General features: G+C 36.1%; 1 protein-coding gene across 6 annotated transcripts in view; it reads right to left on the bottom strand.

Moving 5' to 3' along the window:
- Positions 1 to 18,847, bottom strand: part of COL24A1 (collagen type XXIV alpha 1 chain) — a 404,239-nt gene that overhangs the window by 83,538 nt on the left and 301,854 nt on the right. For all 6 annotated transcript variants that reach the window (XM_016921775.4, XM_063799997.1, XM_063799993.1 and 3 more), the window contains 6 exons: positions 17,148 to 17,201; positions 16,876 to 16,929; positions 16,030 to 16,086; positions 13,397 to 13,450; positions 4,511 to 4,564; positions 4,362 to 4,415 (listed from right to left, as the gene is read on the bottom strand). In XM_016921775.4, the coding sequence (XP_016777264.1) occupies positions 4,362 to 4,415; positions 4,511 to 4,564; positions 13,397 to 13,450; positions 16,030 to 16,086; positions 16,876 to 16,929; positions 17,148 to 17,201 (327 nt within the window). The remainder of the gene's footprint in view (positions 1 to 4,361; positions 4,416 to 4,510; positions 4,565 to 13,396; positions 13,451 to 16,029; positions 16,087 to 16,875; positions 16,930 to 17,147; positions 17,202 to 18,847) is intronic.

Raw genomic sequence — 18,847 nt, 5'->3', positions numbered from 1 at the left:
TGGGTTTAGTTAAAGTATACACTTTTCTAGAACATATGATCCCTATAAGTAAAATATGTTTTTCCTAACACAATAAAAAAGCAAAATAAACAAAGACTATTTTAAATAGTGGAAAAAAGTTGTGATTTCAGTCATCTTGAATAATACTTATTAAATAGCATATGAATCATAATATGCAATTATGTTAATCAGTGTGTTTTTTCCTTTACAGTATTTCTTTTTATGCAACGAGATATATCTGTTCTATACTTTTGATTTTTCAAAATAGACTTTTCCTTGGCTTTTGAATTTTAAAATAGTCCAACGAAACTCATGGTGGGGGTAACAGTTTGAAAAAAATATGTTTTCAGTTTCAAAATCATGTTTTTTAAACACAAAAGCCTGACTCATAAATATTAAAAGTCTATCTTTGAGTTAAAAACCAAGGTTTGTTATAAAGGACTCAAGTCATAAAATTTATGCTATAAAGAACAGATTTAAAATAATAATAATAATAATGTAACAAAGAGTTTTTCCCATGAAAGGGGATAAAGATCCTCAAGCTGGGGAAAGGGAAAAGAAGAAGAAAAAGAGAAGCGGGACTGTTAGACACTGACGGCAATCTCTGAAAAGAGCCCCTTGCCCCTCATCCTACCCTTGAGTCTTTCTCTTTTCCTTTTTTTTTTTTTTTTTTTTTTTTTTTTGAGACAGAGTCTCACTCTGTCACCCAGGTTGGAGTACAGTGTCATGATCTCGGCTCATGGCAACCTCCACCTGCCAGGTTCAAGTGATTCTCCTGCTTCAGCCTCCCAAGTAGCTGGGATCACAGGCATGCACCACCACACCCAGCTAATCTTTGTATTTTTAGTAGAGACGGAGTTTCACCATGTTGGCCAGGCTGGTCTTGAACTCCTGACCTCAGGTGATCTGCCCTCCTCGGCCTCCCAAAGTGCTGGAATTACAGGCATGAGCCACCATGCCTGGCCTGCCCTTGAGTCTTTCTTAGGGTGGATAGAAACACTAATGCCCCCAGATATGTTTGGGGATCTGGGCACAAAGATGATGCCTAGGGAGACTAAAGTCCTCATTGAGAAGTCCACATAAAGTACATAGAGTAAAAATCTCTGCATGACATGTTTAGGACAGTGGGATTAAGAATGTCTTTCTGAGTCCTCCAAGTACCCTGTATGGTGTGGGGAGCAGAGAATGTTATTTATATGTGGCCAAGAACAGAAGAAGATGGCCCTGAGAGGCCTGAGGAGGTCTTGTACCTGAGATGAGCAAATAGCTGCACATGCCAGCATAGGTCAAAGTACTTCTGGCAGGAGGGCCAAGGTAGATGCCAATACGGTGAGACAATAGCAACTGTGGGCCAAAGGGATGATGTGCATTTCAGGGGACACTAGTGTGAACAGATGATGACTGAAGACTAAACTTATTTTCCACCTGCCTTCCCTACCATCTGTAACTCCAAATTTGAAAAGAGTGAGTGGGGGAAACTCTAAATCAAATGTAGGATATTTGAGTGAATGGGGTTTAAGGCAGTCAATGGATTAGATTTACAGTACATATAAAATTGTGCTTTCTTTTTGCCCGGCCAGCACTGAAAAATATGTATAGTGGCCCATTTGAAATCAGATCCATTTTGAAAGGCTTCTGTTCATTGGGACTGTGCTGGTTCACAGACTACTAGAGAAAGCAGTCTGATTCTTTTGATAAGGGAAATATTTTTTAATATGCAACGTTAATACAAACGCTTGTTTTTTGTTTGTTTGTTTAAATGAGGCTGAAGGACAGTTATCTAGATACTTCACTAGTTATAACACTCTTTAAGAAGGCAGCTTTATAAAGCAAAAATAGATTTAGAGAGTTAAGCAAAAATTATTCTTTCTTTTTTCACCAAGAAATTTCAATTCATTGAAATCTGGAATTTTGTTTTGGGAGAACAAATATTTTGGCTTGAGTCTTGGTCTTTGAGAGTCATTATAGGACAGTTCACTCACATTTTCATTACAAAAGTCTTTTAAAAAATGTTGGTTCTGCAATTGGTTTTGACTCGCTCTAAATTTTTCTTTATAGCTGCCCACAGTCTTATGCCCAATGAATGAATTGGTTGGTTAGGTCAAATTAATCATATGTTACTTAATTTTTAAAAGATTACAAGTAATAGCCTTCTTCATAATAACAGGAGCTAGGAAATAAAGTTTCTAGTGTTGTTTCTGTTGCTAATTAGTTCTGTGATTTTAGGTAACTCATAATCTCTCTGGGATTTTAATTTCTTCATCTGAAAATTGAGAGGGTTATCCAGATAATTTTAAAGGGCCATTTCCAAATCTAAAAAATAAATTTAAAGCTTTGCAAAAACAAGATGACAGCAATTGGACAGGACCCATCTGGCCACTGAAGGTGTCCCTAGTGAATAATACACAGTCAGTCATTATTCTTGTAGCAATTAATACTATTTTAAATTCTAAGAGGCTTTTTAATGTGCCCTTGGGTTGTACGCCAGCATTACCCAAAGCAGGGAAGAACTAGCTTGCCTGGATTATACAGAATTTAAACTATGGCTTCTTAGCACCTTTTAGCTCCAACACGCAGGGATTGTTGACCATGTAGGCTAGAGAGGCAGTTGACTAGTAAAAGTATTTGATATTCATTAGCCTAATTTTAACATATACTAATAAGCATCAGAAAATGTCTTACTCCTGAGATCTCTCAAGATGGAAAAAGAAAGCCTGTAAATATGAAAGTATTAATTGTAAAAAAGTAGACACTTTAGGATCAAATGTTGGACAGAACTTGCATTCTTAGGCACTTACTGCAAATATAAGGAAGTAGCATGACAGCAGTAGCAGTATTCTAGGTTCCCAATGTTTTCTATGACTTTTTCTAATTTGAGTATTAAAAATTCTAAGTGAATGACTTAACTATCTTCTTTCTCTGCTTGTTTAGGCTTATCTTTGATATGATATTTTTATTTATTAATATTATTTATTGGGGAACCTAACAGAAAGTTACTGAATAGATGCCAAAACTATACAAAATGGGTTCTAGGTAAGTGAATGCCTATTTAACATATCTGATTCAACCCCATTTTATTACTTACTCCCATAAGTGGAAAACACAAATATGGGTGAAGGCTGCTTAACAAATCAGGAGAAACACAATCTCAAATTCATTACTTTTTATTCATTCTCATCTAATTTATTATTAACAGTGTAGTGCATTTTCTTAAGAATTTAATTTGAAATCAATAGCATGTGAAGTCAGAATGCCTGAAAAACAGGGCAGCAATGAATTGAAGGTGCAAATGACAAAGTTGCTTGCTATTTAAGGTTGAGGCAATGTCTATCTGGCCACATGGAAAGAGAAGACTAAATTCAGTAAACCAACAGATTTTTAGTTTGCTTGATAAGATTTGCCTTATGAAAAAACAACTTTCAAACCAATTATGAGCCTGTGTCACATAGTCAAACTACTTTTTCCTCTCTTATCCTATGACAATGACTCTTTGCTTGGTCAAACTTTAGTCAGGCTCCTGAACCTTCTAGGCCCTCCGTGTACTTCCTTGTAAAATCCAGTTTTAGCAACGAACCCTGCCAAGTCGGTTTAGCAAGAACCTTCACCCTTGATATCTGATCACCCTTGATATTTGATATCTAACTGGGTTCCTCATCCTCTACCATCCCCCAGTTGATGTCTGATTATCCCACAGTTGATGTCTGATCACCTTGGCCTGTCTTCAGCAAAATTCTTGTTAGGTCAGTTTAACCAAAATTCCCCTGGCCCCTGGTGTTTCCTCTTAAGTAATTTTCCATTCACTCATACTCAATCTGCTCCTTTGTTATAAATTCCTGCTTGCCCATGCTATATTTGGTGTTGAGTCCAATCTCTCTTCCCCATTGCAAAATCCCATTGCAGTGGTCGCTATACCTATTGTAATAGTCATGAACAAAGTCTTCCTTACCATGCTTTAACAATTTTCATTTAATAATTTTTTCTTTAATGCTTTCTACAACAATTATATAGGTTTGACTGATATGTTTTTTTTACCGTATAATACTAGTTTTAAGGTTTGCTGGTATTTCTGTTTGAAACCTCAAGAACATACTATTAATTTGAGACAACTGAGGCAACTTTCACAAAGCTAGAATAGGCTTCTGGAAAAGAAAAATTTGGATAATAGCCAAAACAAATGACTCAATCAATAATTTTGTATTAGCACAATTATTGAAAAACACCCTACTTAGAGGCCCATAGTGATCCATATTCTACAGTGATAAATGATAATTTGAATTACAATAAATAGTAACTCCTTGTGCTCCTGCTTTCTAAAATTGCTAACAATACATCTCAAATTGCCTTAAATAATTTCAACTTACTTCAGATCCTCTCTCTCCTTTTAGTCCTTGTTCACCCTGGTCACCTGGTTCGCCCTTTAGTAGAAACCAAAATAAAAATCACATATGAAGCAGAGACCAAATAAGTTATATTAATGTTAATTTTTAGAAATAATGCTTTCAAAACATACTGGGGGTCCTTGTTGTCCAGTGGCGCCTCTTAGTCCTGGTACACCCACATGGCCCTAGAAATAGAAAAGATTACATTATTAGAGTAAGTAGAGAATGTGACTTAAGAGAATAGGATACTATCACTTAAAATGGTAGCAAAGTGTTGCAAAGCTCAACTTAAATGTCGTAGAGATTATGATTCTTCTTGGAAATAGAAAAGAACATAATAGCTGTTGGATATCATGGTAACTGAAAACAAGTTAGGGTTTTCTTTCTTTCTTTCTTTCTTTTTTTTTAATGTGAATTAATGTAGCAGGCTGAATGGTGGCCTCCCAAATGTTTGTCTATGTCCTAATCCCCAGAACCTGTGAATGTGATCTTGTTTGGAAAAAGGGTCTTTGCAGATGTCACTAAGTTAAGGATCTCAAGATAAGATTATCCTGGATTATCCATGTGGGCCCTAAATCCACTAAAGATCATAAGTGACACAGAGGTAGACTGACACAGACAACAGAGGAGAAGGCCAGGTGAAGACAGAGGCAGAGATTGGAGAGATGCGGTCATAGGAATGCTGACAGCCACTAGAAACTGGAGGAGGCAGGAGTGTGGCCCTAGAGCCTCTAGAGTGAGCGTGGCCCTGTTGATCCCTTGATTTTGGATTTCTGGTCTCTAGAACTGAGAAAATTACATATCTATTGTTGTAAGCCACCCATTTTGTGGTAATTTGTTATAGCAGCCTCAGGAAACTAATATAGTCAATAACCAAAGGAACAGAGTTTGAGAATACATTTCTTTTTCAACCTCTTCCTCCTCTGAAAGTGTACTATGGTCTCCATTTTTACAAACTAACTTCACAACTATTTGGACGGTAGATTTACTGGGCTGAAGACTGGGAGCAGTTACTGGGAGGTATTACCATAATACCAAGAAACACCACATGACTCTGACATTCGGCAATCTGTCGTCACCTTAGTTCTCCTAAGAAGGAATGCTGACCTACCACATTTCCCTTTTCAAGTGTGTAAATAGAAACTAGCAACAACCCAGAAGCGTGTCAGATGAGAGTTATGCAGGAATAATTCTGCGTGTAATTTCTTTTATCCCTTTTCCTACTCAATCAGATTTCCTTCTCCCTATTTTCATACATTACAGAAAGAATGCCTTAGGAAAGAGTTATCAGTCCCATCTCCTGGGCTAGAAGATGAGATTGCATACATAGGCTAACAATATTTATTCTTTTATTATTATTATTATTATTATACTGTAAGTTTTAGGGTACATGTGCACAATGTGCAGGTTAGTTACATATGTATACATGTGCCATGCTGGTGTGCTGCACTCACTAACTCGTCATCTAGCATTAGGTATATCCCCCAATGCTATCCCTCTCCCCTCCCCCGACCCCACAACAGTCCCCAGAGTGTGAAGTTCCCTTCCTGTGTCCATGTGTTCTCATTGTTCAGTTACCACCTATGAGTGAGAATATGTGGTGTTTGGTTTTTTGTTCTTGTGATAGCTGACTGAGAATGATGATTTCCAATTTCATCCATGTCCCTACAAAGGACATGAACTCATCCTTTTTATGGCTGCATAGTATTCCATGGTGTATATGAGCCACATTTTCTTAATCCAGTCTATCATTGTTGGACATTTGGGTTGGTTCCAAGTCTTTGCTATTGTGAATAACGCCGCAATAAACATACGTGTGCATGTGTCTTTATAGCAGCATGATTTATAGTCCTTTGGGTATATACCCAGTAATGGGATGGCTGGGTCAAATGGTATTTCTAGTTCTAGATCCATGAGGAATCACCACACTGACTCCCACAATGGTTGAACTAGTTTACAGTCCCACCAACAGTGTAAAAGTGTTCCTATTTCTCCACATCCTCTCCAGCACCTGTTGTTTCCTGACTTTTTAATGATTGCCATTCTAACTGGTGTGAGATGGTATCTCATTGCGGTTTTGATTTGCATTTCTCTGATGGCCAGTGATGATGAGCATTTTTTCATGTGTTTTTTGGCTGCATAAATGTCTTCTTTTGAGAAGTGTCTGCTCATGTCCTTTGCCCACTTTTTGATGGGGTTGTTTGTTTTTTTCTTGTAAATTTGTTTGAGTTCATTGTAGATTCTGGATATTAGCCCTTTGTCAGATGAGTAGGTTGTGAAAATTTTCTCCCATTTTGTAGGTTGCCTGTTCACTCTGATGGTAGTTTCTTTTGCTGTGCAGAAGCTCTTTAGTTTAATTAGATCCCATTTGTCAATTTTGGCTTTGGTTGCCATTGCTTTTGGCGTTTTAGACATGAAGTCCTTGCCCATGCCTATGTCCTGAATGGTAATGCCTAGGTTTTCTTCTAGGGTTTTTATGGTTTTAGGTCTAACATTTAAGTCTTTAATCCATCTTGAATTGATTTTTGTATAAGGTGTAAGGAAGGGATCCAATTTCAGCTTTCTACATATGGCTAGCCAGTTTTCCTAGCACCATTTATTAAATAGGGAATCCTTTCCCCATTGCTTGTTTTTCTCAGGTTTGTCAAAGATCAGATAGTTGTAGATATGCGGCGTTATTTCTGAGGGCTCTGTTCTGTTCCATTGATCTATATCTCTGTTTTGGTAACAGTACCATGCTGTTTTGGTTATGGTAGCTTTGTAGTATAGTTTGAAGTCAGGTAGTGTGATGCCTCCAGCTTTGTTCTTTTGGCTTAGGATTGACTTGGTGATGCGGGCTCTTTTTTGGTTCCATATGAACTTTAAAGTAGTTTTTTCCAATTCTGTGAAGAAAGTCATTGGTAGCTTGATGGGGATGGCATTGAATCTATAAATTACCTTGGGCAGTATGGCCATTTTCACGATATTGATTCTTCCTACCCATGAGCATGGAATGTTCTTCCATTTGTTTGTATCCTCTTTTATTTCCTTGAGCAGTGGTTTGTAGTTCTCCTTGAAGAGGTCCTTCACGTCCCTTGTAAGTTGGATTCCTAGGTATATTATTCTCTTTGAAGCAATTGTGAATGGGAGTTCACTCATGATTTGGCTCTCTGTTTGTCTGTTGTTGGTGTATAAGAATGCTTGTGATTTTTGTACATTGATTTTGTATCCTGAGACTTTGCTGAAGTTGCTTATCAGCTTAAGGAGATTTTGGGCTGAGACAATGGAGTTTTCTAGATATACAATCATGTCATCTGCAAACAGGGACAATTTGACTTCCTCTTTTCCTAATTGAATACCCTTTATTTCCTTCTCCTGCCTAATTGCCCTGGCCAGAACTTCCAACACTATGTTGAATAGGAGTGGTGAGAGAGGGCATCCCTGTCCTGTGCCAGTTTTCAAAGGGAATGCTTCCAGTTTTTGCCCATTCAGTATGATATTCGCTGTGGGTTTGTCATAGATAGCTCTTATTATTTTGAGATACGTCCCATCAATACCTAATTAATGGAGAGCTTTTAGCATGAAGGGTTGTTGGATTTTGTCAAAGGCCTTTTCTCAGAGTGAACAGGCAACCTACAAAATGGGAGAAAATTTTCGCAACCTACTCATCTGACAAAGGGCTAATATCCAGAATCTACAATGAACTCAAACAAATTTACAAGAAAAAAACAACCCCATCAACAAGTGGGTGAAGGATATGAACAGACACTTCTCAAAAGAAGACACTTATGCAGCCAAAAGACACATGAAAAAAATGCTCATCATCACTGGCCATCAGAGAAATGCAAATCAAAACCAGAATGAGATACCATCTCACACCAGCTAGAATGGTGATCATTAAAAAGTCAGGAAACAACAGGTGCTGGAGAGAATGTGGAGAAATAGGAACACTTTTACACTGTTGGTGGGACTGTAAACTAGTTCAACCATTGTGGAAGTCAGTGTGGCAATTCCTCAGGGATCTAGAACTACAAATACCATTTGACCCAGCCATCCCATTACTGGGTATATACCCAAAGGATTATAAATCATGTTGCTATAAAGACACATGCACACGTATGTTTATTGTGGCACTATTCACAATAGCAAAGACTTGGAACCAACCCAAATGTCCAACAATGATAGACTGGATTAAGAAAATGTGGCACATATACAACATGGAATACTATGCAGCCATAAAAAAGGATGAGTTCATGTCCTTTGTAGGGACATGGATGAAACTGGAAACCATCATTCTCAGCAACCTATGGCAAGGACAAAAAACCAAACACTGCATGTTCTCACTTATAGGTGGGAACTGAACAATGAGAACACTGGGACACAGGAAGGGGAACATCACACTCCGGGGACTGTTGTGGGGTGGGGGGAGGGGGAAGGGATAGCATTAGGAGATATACCTAATGCTAAATGACGAGTTAATGGGTGCAGCACACCAGCATGGCACATGTATACATATGTAACAAACCTGTACATTGTGCACATGTACCCTAAAACTTAAAGTATAATAATAATAAAATTTTTTAAAAAAGTAAATACAAAAAAATGGTGAGAGCCTGAACTAAAGTAGGACAAAGTAACTAGATTCCAGAAACATTTAAGAATCAAAAGAAGTGGCTGACTGTGAGAGATGAGTAGGGGTATGGGGAAGAAAAAGAGATTCATAGAGATAGAGTGAGTGAGTGAGAGAGAGAGATTGAGAGAGAGACAGAGAGAGGGAGAAAGAAAGAGAAAGAAAGAGAGACAGAGGATTCATCTACTGGTTTAGACATCTGAATGGCTGGTGATACTATTCACTGAATTGAGGACATAAGAAGAGGAAGATCGGATTAAATTTGGAAAGGATGAGGTACTATGGTTTGGCACTTACTGAGTTTGAGGTGCCTGTGATGATGTCCAATAGCTATTTAGATGTGTATGTCTGATGCTAAAGAGTGAAGGCCAAGTTGGGATTTAGTTATTTCATTGTGTGTAAAAATTCTATGACCATTGCCAGCCCCCCACCCCCCGCCCACAGCAAAAAGAACTTTGAGATGCAACATAATTTATTCAAAGTATTTCTGGGACTTCATCTCTCCTAAGTTTAGCTTGAGTTAATCTTGGCTATTTATGTTTCCATTTATACCTTTAAATAAAGTGTTTCCATTTATACCTTTAAAAAGTGGCTGTTGCCAGGACAATACATTTATTCCCTCCATGTCCTCTGGCTCTCAAGCGTCAAATAAATTTATCTTGATCTATGTGATGTACAGTTTTAGTACAGTTTATAGCAGGATGACAGCTATAATTGTTTTTCCTTTTATGAAATAACATGAAATAGCTGTACATATTTTATAGCTAAAATTCACTATGTTTATTTTTATACTGATTAAGTGTTCTTATTCTCCATGTTTTTTATATATATGATGTCCATGGGGGCAGAGATTGTGTCTGGGATGTCCAATGTAATATCCATGGCCCCTAGCTCTTCTCCTGGCCCATGGCAGACACTCAAATACAAGCTTAATGACCAGAGACATATATATATATATATATATTTTAGATGGAGTCTTGCTCTGTTGCCAGGCTGGAGCGCAGTGGCACGATCTTGGCTCACTGCAACCTCTGCCTCTGCCTCTGCCTCCCGGGTTCAAGTGTTTCTCCTGCCTCAGCCTCCCGAGTAGCTGGGACTACAGGCATGCACCACCACACCCAGATAATTTTTTGTATTTTAGTAGAGATGGGGTTTCACTATGTTGGGCAGGATGGTCTTGATCTCCTGACCTCGTGATCTGCCCACGGTGGCCTCCCAAAGTGCTGGGATTACAGGTGTGAGCCACTGTACCCGGCCCAGAGACACAGTTTTTAGAAATGTTATCATACATAACACATAAAGTGTGTCAGTACAACTAAGTATTCGTTAATAATAATGAGCAGGACCCTTGACTTTGGTCAAAGATGTTTGTGACTATAAACATGTTTTTTAAAAGCCAGGTGATTATTCAGTCATAAAGACAATAAAATATTGATATATTTTATAACATGGATGAACTTTTAAAACACTGTGCCAGACACAAAAGGCTACATGTATAATTCTATTTATATGAAATATCCAGAATACACAAATCCAGAGACAAAAAGAAAAAGGTTTCCAGGGGCTTGGGGGAATAGGGAGTGACTGCCTAATGGGTATGGGGCTTCCTTTTGGAAGTGTTGAAAATGTTTGGAACTAGACAATGGTGATGGTTGCACATGATGGCGTTCAAGACACACTACCCCAAAATATGGCATCTCGGAATATTGAATATTTTAAGCTGAAGCAATCTGAGGAATGGCATGTGCAGAAAGGACTTTCTTACCTTCCTTTGATGCAGGTCATAAGACACATGTGAGAGGTGTCTCCCTATACCTGGAGGAAAGGAGCATCCTTATCTCCAAAAACGAAGGGACACAGAGAATAATCTGAATGAACAGTCCTTGCTAAGTTTTCCCCAGTTTACTAATCTTAACCCATACCTTTGCCCTATCACATTCTTCTAAGACTTCCTCATCAAACCTAGCATAAACGTATTCAGGTTTAACTGTTTCTTTGGAGCTTTATTTCTTTATGAAGGCTCCCGTGTTACGTATAATTTATATGAAATTAATCTGTATGCTTTTCTCTTGTTAATCTGCCTTTTGTTACCAAGTCCCCAGCCAAGAATTCAGAAGGGCAGAAGAAAAGATATTTTTCCTCCCTTGCCCACAACAATATGAACGTACTAAATGTCACTGAATTGTAAAGTTTAAAATGGTTAAAATGGTAAATTTTATGTTACATGTATTTTATCCTAATAAAGAAGCTTGGTGATAATGCTAACCATCAGTTTAGCAGAGTGAAATCATAGCATATACAATATCCATATAGAAAAGCAAACATTTTAAAATATCACCTGAAGCTATAATAAGATAACCTAATTCTAAATAAAGCATGGTTCCTCTGTATAAATCAAACTTGTGCTAGGAGAAAACTTGGTGAGGGAGAAAGGTGGATATTTCATGATTTTGAGCTAAGCAATAAAAGTAGCATGGTTGTCTGGCACAAGATGGCTAACTGTTTAGCATAGAATCATCAATAAATAAAATGATCCCTAAAGCCTAAGGACTTAGGAAGAAATAAGACAGAAAGGAAGACATGGATCAAACTAGTTTATACAACATCTACAGTTGAAAACTTATCAGGGGTATACAAGGAAGGGGAAGGAGAAGTAGATTAGACAGTGAACCTAGGGAAAAGTGAATGACTGATTGTCCAGAAAACGCTGGCAGTGCTTTTCTTTGGCTAGCCAAGTGAGGAAATTCTTGTCTCCTTTCAAGCGAATAGTTAACTGCTCATTTGCTGGTAAATATACTGATTTAGCTACTGAATGTTCTGTAGCCGGTAGAGGCCAAAATGAGATATTGCTAGAACCTAGTTTTCCCGAGACTGTGTGAAGAAGTCATGCACAGAAAAAGCTGAGGAACTTTAAGAGGCTTCTCAAATTATGCTGGAAGCAGTTGGGTTGGCTTCTCAACTCGGAGAAAAGTAAATTTCAAATAAATCCACTCAATTCCTTGGGTTAGGAAACACTTGTAGATACAAATGTTATGTAAATTGGAAACAGAACACATATAACCTGCTAAAAATGTTTCTTTGAAAACAGAAAAAAAATGGTAATCGCAACAATTTCACAAATATTTAGAATTATTCTCAACATCTGCTTCAAAGAGAGTTTTAGGGAGTGAAAGTTAATTTTTCAGATTCCTCTGGCTTGAGAAAAATCAACTTATTAATGATAGTTATCTATCTATCATCTTGTCCATTTAGTTTGGGTAATATAAATCTGCATTTCAGACATGACCACAGAAATTTCATCTTGACAGAGATGTATCAGATTAATTAACCCATCAACTCGTTATTAAAAGCTTATGTACAGGGATTAGAACTAGACATTGTACAAGAAAGAAAGAAGACATATGCCAAGTGGGGGAGCTAAGACACCTACACATTAAAAATAATTAGCAAAATTAGCAAAAAAAAGAATAGCAACAGAAGATGGTAAAATGTTTGTATTGAATGACTTAAATAAATAATATTATTACAAGACTACAGGAGAGAGCAAGATTACCGTTAGTGGGTCAGGGGAAAAGGGAATTTGAGTGAAATTATAAAGGATTTATGTAAGCAAAGATTACATAATATTATAGGCAAATAGAGAATGCTATGAGCAAAGGAATAAGACAGGAACTACAGGGAGACAGGAGACAACCTCTAACTCTGTAAAGCAATTGACAATGTAAACAGAGAGGGAAGAGATATAAGGCAGGAATACAGAACATCCTCAAAACAAATGTGATTCTAAAAAATGACACTGAATACGTTCTACACACAGTCTAATTTTAGCTAAGTTGGTCATATAATATCCCTCTCAGGAATGGAAGAGGATAAGAATTGACTTAAGCCTTGAGAATATAAAGGTATTTAGCCACCTACTTGACACCTCTTTATTGAATTCCTACTATATACCAGGAACTTTGTGTTCTAGAAATTGGGGGTATAATGATGAAAATGAGAGACAAGATTTTTTTCTCATGGATCCTACATTTTGTTGGGGGAAGACAAACAATAAACAAGGAAACAAATATATTTAAAAAGTGACAAGATAATATAGCATAAAATGTCATGAAGGAGATCGAGTAATATGGTCCAGAGTGATTGTTCTAGATCTATTTTAGATAGGGCAGTTAGAGAAGGCCTCTCAGGAGGTAACATTTCAGTTGAGATCTGAATGATGAGAAAATGCAGAAGTAAGAAAAGACAAAGATGATTCTAGGAAGGAGGAACAGAAAGTAGAAAGACGTTTCTTCTAGGATTAAAAACATAAGACATTACTAATTATCTCAATAATGGAATGGAAAAAATGGAATAGAAACACAGAGAACCCTATTTAAATTCTGAAGTAAGGGGTGTAACTTGCAATTACCTTATATCCCTCTGCTCCAGGCTCTCCTCTCTCTCCTTGTTCCCCCACTGGACCCTACAGAGACCACACACAAAACAATCAGTTTTACAGCTGGATCAAAGTATATGAGAATGCAGGTGATAAGATTAGTGTTGTTTATTCTTTTGTCAAAAATATAAAACCAAATATATGATTTGTTTAGTTCCATTAAATAATTTCAAAATATTGAATTTCAATGATACCAAGAACAACATCAAAATACACCAACCAGTGAATTATATAAAGAGAATCTCATAATGATTCTACTAGGAAAAATGTTGAAAAATGCAGCCCAATTAAAAATATGAATATTTTCACCAAGTGTGGTGGCTCACACCTGTAGTCCCAGCACTTGGGAGGCTGAGGCAGGAGGATCCCTTGAGCCCAGGAGTTCAAGACCAGCCTGGGCAATAACGTGAGACCCTGTCTCTACAAATAATGTAAAAATTAGCCAGGCATGGTGGTATGTGACTATAGTCCCAGCTACTTGGGAGCTGAAGCAGGGGGAACACTTGAGCCCAGGAGGTCGAGACTGCAGTGAGTCATGTTTGCACCACTGCTCTCCAGCCTGGGCAACAGAGTGAGACCCTGTTTCAAACAACAACAGCAGCAACAGCAACAACAAAACAACAAAATGTTTCAATTAGTACAGTATGTTATAGATGATGCCCAAATAACTTACTTTTTTACTAAATGTTAAAATGATTGAAAAAGATTTAAGCAGGACAGTTCAGTACATAATTCCATTAATTACAAAAGATTATATTTAAGTGATCTTTTAAAAGGGATTTAAATAGTAAATCCTACTTTACCATTCTTCCTGAGAAAGTCTACTGTTGGCTGGGTGTGGTAGCTCATGCCTGTAATCCCAGCACTGTGGGAGGCTGAGATAGGAGGATCGCTTGAGCTCAAGGGTTTGAGACCAGCCTAGGCAACAGAGAGAGACCCTGTCTCTAAAAAAAAATTAAAAAATAATAAATAAAAATTAGCTGGCCCTGGTGGCACGAGCCTGCAGTCCCAGCTACTTGGGAGGTGGGAGGATCACTTAGCCCAGGTGTTTGAGGCTGCAGTGAGCCAGCACTCCAGCCTGGGCAACAGAGGGAGACACAGTCTCAGAATAAAAGTCTATTGTGAAATTTTTAATTCTCAAGACATAAATTAACCTAAAAAATTATACTTATTAATTTTAATCCTTAAGCCAAAAATTATCTAATAAACTCAGACTTACTTTTCCTGAATATTTCTAATAGAAAATCTTTAATATAATAAATCATCAAATTATCTACTATAAAATGAAATAGAAATATCAGCACCCACTAGGACCTACCATCTGAACAAAAACTTAAATTGAAATTAGTTGGAAAAGCATAGGATTTATTATAGAGCATTAATTGACAAATTTTAATTTACTCTTATGTGGACAAAGGTAAGAGACATGTCAACACTACAATCTCTGACTCTGCTTTAATTATTTAGAATCTTTGTGGTTTAAGTTTCATGCCTGTCCTGTGTCTACTGGATAAAACTACGATTGTTATGCTAGTCTTTTAATATATTTATTACATTTCAGGTGGCATTCTTTGATCCTGGCATACCTAAATCTGGGAAAAACAACCACTACTATACTCCTTTTGCCAAGTTTTTTCCATTTGCTTTAAGATTTTTACATTATTTCCATATATTTCCCTCTCTTAGTGGTTTAGAGAGACTAGAATATTATTTGATGAAGAAACTTACATATTCCTTTAGATACCTATATATCTATGGCCTCTATATGAGATGGCTTGATTTAATCAGAAAAATTAGAATCTTTCTTGTCTATTTCTAAAACAAAGTATAACTTTCAACCATCTCCAAAGAGCCAGGTCAAAATATCAGGAATGACTACATATTCTGATCCTTGTGCCTCAAGATTGTTTTACTCTATATAATACTATGTGAGAAATGGAAAATATAGCCAATTATATAATATTTATTTCTATGAACTAAAAATTTTCATTTAATCCATTTAATTTACATATGGTCTTTAGACATTGTTTTAGTCAAACATGAACACAGAGACAGTTATTCAAATAAAGCTATAATAGCTACTTTTTAGAGACCATGGTTATAGTTAACCCTTAAAATGTTTAATAAGAAGGCTATAGATCAGTAATCTTTAAAGGTTATTGGTTCTAATAACTCCTTAGAGGGGTTTTGAAATCACTTGGCAACTGTGTGTAAACTGCTATAAGAAGTAGATAAGATTTTTTTAATATTTAGAAATAAATCTGAATGTGATAATTACAGAAATATGTATCCTAAAATGTCTAGAGTGTATAAGTTTTCTGACAATCTTTGTAAAAGTTGTTATCATGCCTTCAATGCAGAAAGTTAGATTTGGGAAGTCACTATATTAACCCTATATATTATGCTAAAATATGACCTGCATATTTTTCATATTAAAGACTTTAATATCATTTAAATTTTGTGACCATAAATATCACCCTCCTATCAAACCATGTTATAAAACTAACAAAAGAAAACTCCTTGAAAAGATTTAATTGGTGTTGTGAATCTATTATATAATTGTATTTTATCTTGAATAACCAGAATTATTTCAGAAAAAGACCTACTGGTTCACCTCGAGGCCCAGGTGGTCCTAGGACTGTACTATCTTCTCCTGGGTAGCCCTAAAATGAAATAATGATTTATAAACAAAATTCAATAAATAAAATAAACATCAAAAACACACAACCTATTATTTTTAAGTATATTAGAAAATGCAGTTTGATGTTATCTTTTTTTAAGTGGGAAACTTTGATGTAAGAAACTAAGCCTATGATATTTTATACAGAGTTGTAATTTGTACAGGGTTCTTCTTGGAGGTATCAATCTCCTTTAATTATATAAGAAGCAGCTCAGGAATTTTCTTAAAGTGTCAGATTTCAATGATATCATAAATTAAGAATACTGCTGTAGTTATTCCTAAATCATCAAAAAATTTTAATCTTTAATATAAATGAGCCAGGTGCGGTGGTACTTATCTGTCATGCCTGCCACTTAGGAGCCTGGGGTGGGAGGATTGCTTGCTTGGTTTGAGTCCAACCTGGGCAACAGTCAAGATCACTTGATCCTGACTCTCCTGCCCCAAAGACTCTAATATAAATGTACTATAATTAATCATTTAATCTAGAGCCTTACAATTTCTTTAAATAATTAATTTTACTCTTACAAAGCTCTACAAATATTTTCACATATATTATTTCAGCTCAGTCTTGAAACAACCCATGGAAGATATTTTAATAATTTATTTAAATTTTAGCTCCTTGATATTTATTTTTTTCTTCCAGAATTAGTAAAATTTTCAACTTTAAAAGTGCTTCTTTTATTCCTTGAAAATTTTTCCATGCAGTCTTTCAGGAATAAGTCATGAACTCAATGTTTAACTTTAAGATTAAAAAGCCAATATATACACAAACCTTTTCTCCTTTAGGTCCTGGCAATCCAGAGGGTCCTGGTTGGCCCTGATGGCCCTACGAAAGGACAAGTAGACATTTATACATGCTCTACCTAGATATTAGATACTGCATTATTCTGAAAGGAAAAATAGGATTCACTGTCTAGGAGGATGAGACCTAAATATGTTAGAAAGGTTTATCAGAGAGATTTCATCTTAATTTGCATATTTGGGATATCATCTTTAATAAAAATGTTTTCATGTGAATATATTTTTTCAATTAGAAATACTTACCCTGTACCCTGGAATTCCTGGTTCTCCATCAGGTCCCATCAATCCTAAATGTCCCTAAAAAACAAAGTAAATATTAGTCAGAGAGAGAAAGTAAAGAATTGTTTAAATCATTAGACTTGTACTCCTACTGTTTAAATTGTTACCTTTAGATTTTTCATGGTTGAAATTTACCTAGTTTGAAATAGGAAAGCAAAAAATAACCCCCCAACTTTTGTCTATTTTTTTTTCTGAAACACAAAAAGTTCTGCAACAAATGTCTTTTTGGTTTACTTCTGATATAAACATCCTTAATCATATTAAAAAAATACTTTCAGTTGTCAGAATCCTGCTGCTCCCTAACGAATTATTGGAAATGTGGTTTACATCTGTCAAAGTTTGTGCCAGATGTGGGTCACTGAATATTAGAGAGTGCAACCTGAGAGTTTTTGACATTGTCACTACGGGATCCAGAACTCCATACTCATTGTTAGTTTCAGATGCTATGATGAATATGGTTTTAGTCCTGGTCAAAGTTATTAAAAGGGAAATGGTTGCCAACTTACATGTAATAGTTACCCTATGATTACTCTTATTATCAATATTTTATAGATGGTGAAACCATGTAAGTCAAAGACTAATCAGCAAATGCCCTTAGCCTACTGAATAGATTGCTCAGACAATTGAAAAAGTAAAAAAAAAAAAAAAAAAAAAAAAAAAAAAAACTGAAAAAGTCCTATATTTCATATTAGCAAAAAGATTCCATATTGACTCTCCTATTTGAGTCTCAAAACAAATAGAAGATGGGAAAATTAAGGCACAGAATAGGTATGTGACTTGCCAAATATCATACTAGAACTAAGTCTCTTGATTCTGCATATATAATATTTCCCATTTAATCATAGTGCTTCACTATATTTGATGATTTCTTTAAATTCCCAGCTCTAAAAATGTTCACATTGCAACTGTTAACCATTGATCAGTAAATTTAGACTCATCCAGATAAGAACAAGTTTCAGTCTAAAAAAGGAATTGCACAAAATTAATTTTAAAACATCAATAAGAATTCAGCCATTACCTAGGTGAGTAATCTAGAATAGAATGTAACTACTCGGTATTCATTAGCTCAAGATGGCTGAATGACATATGCTTGCTTCAATAGTCTCATCCATCAAAACAGAGAGAGAAAAGAAAGGTATTTATTTGTAATAACAACACTGGAAAATAAGTAAACATCATCAGTGGACCAAAATTTTGTAATTTGAGACAGAAAATTAGGGCTGAAAATATGCAAAGAAAAAAATCGTTGCAGATGTGCAAGTAGTCTCAAGGAAATTTCAAATGCTGAAATCAAGACATTGAAGGGGAAGGATAGGTTCAGGTGACTAACTGGGGAAAGGAGTCAGGTATTCCTATTCTACTTGTGCTGGGTAACTGATGATTGCATTTGCCTAGAAGATAAGTGAATGCGTGTGGAAACTGTTGCCCCAAAAGCAGGCAATGCTAAAGGCTGCTGCTGACTCAAGTGACTCTAGAGCCAACATAACAAGAAATAAAATATGCAATTCATAAAAGAAAAAATGAACCTTAATGTACCTAAAATATATATGCAAAATATGTAACCTCCCAAAAATCAGTGGGGAGAAAATGTGATGAACAGATCTCAAAATCTGTTTTCAGAAATCAATGACTCAAATAGCAAGAAAAAAACCAGTAAGAAAGCT

This window comes from Pan troglodytes, chromosome 1 (genome assembly GCF_028858775.2).
Source record: "Pan troglodytes isolate AG18354 chromosome 1, NHGRI_mPanTro3-v2.0_pri, whole genome shotgun sequence".
In the NCBI taxonomy this organism is placed as follows: Eukaryota; Metazoa; Chordata; class Mammalia; order Primates; family Hominidae; genus Pan; species Pan troglodytes.
This window is presented reverse-complemented; position numbering and strand designations above follow the sequence as displayed.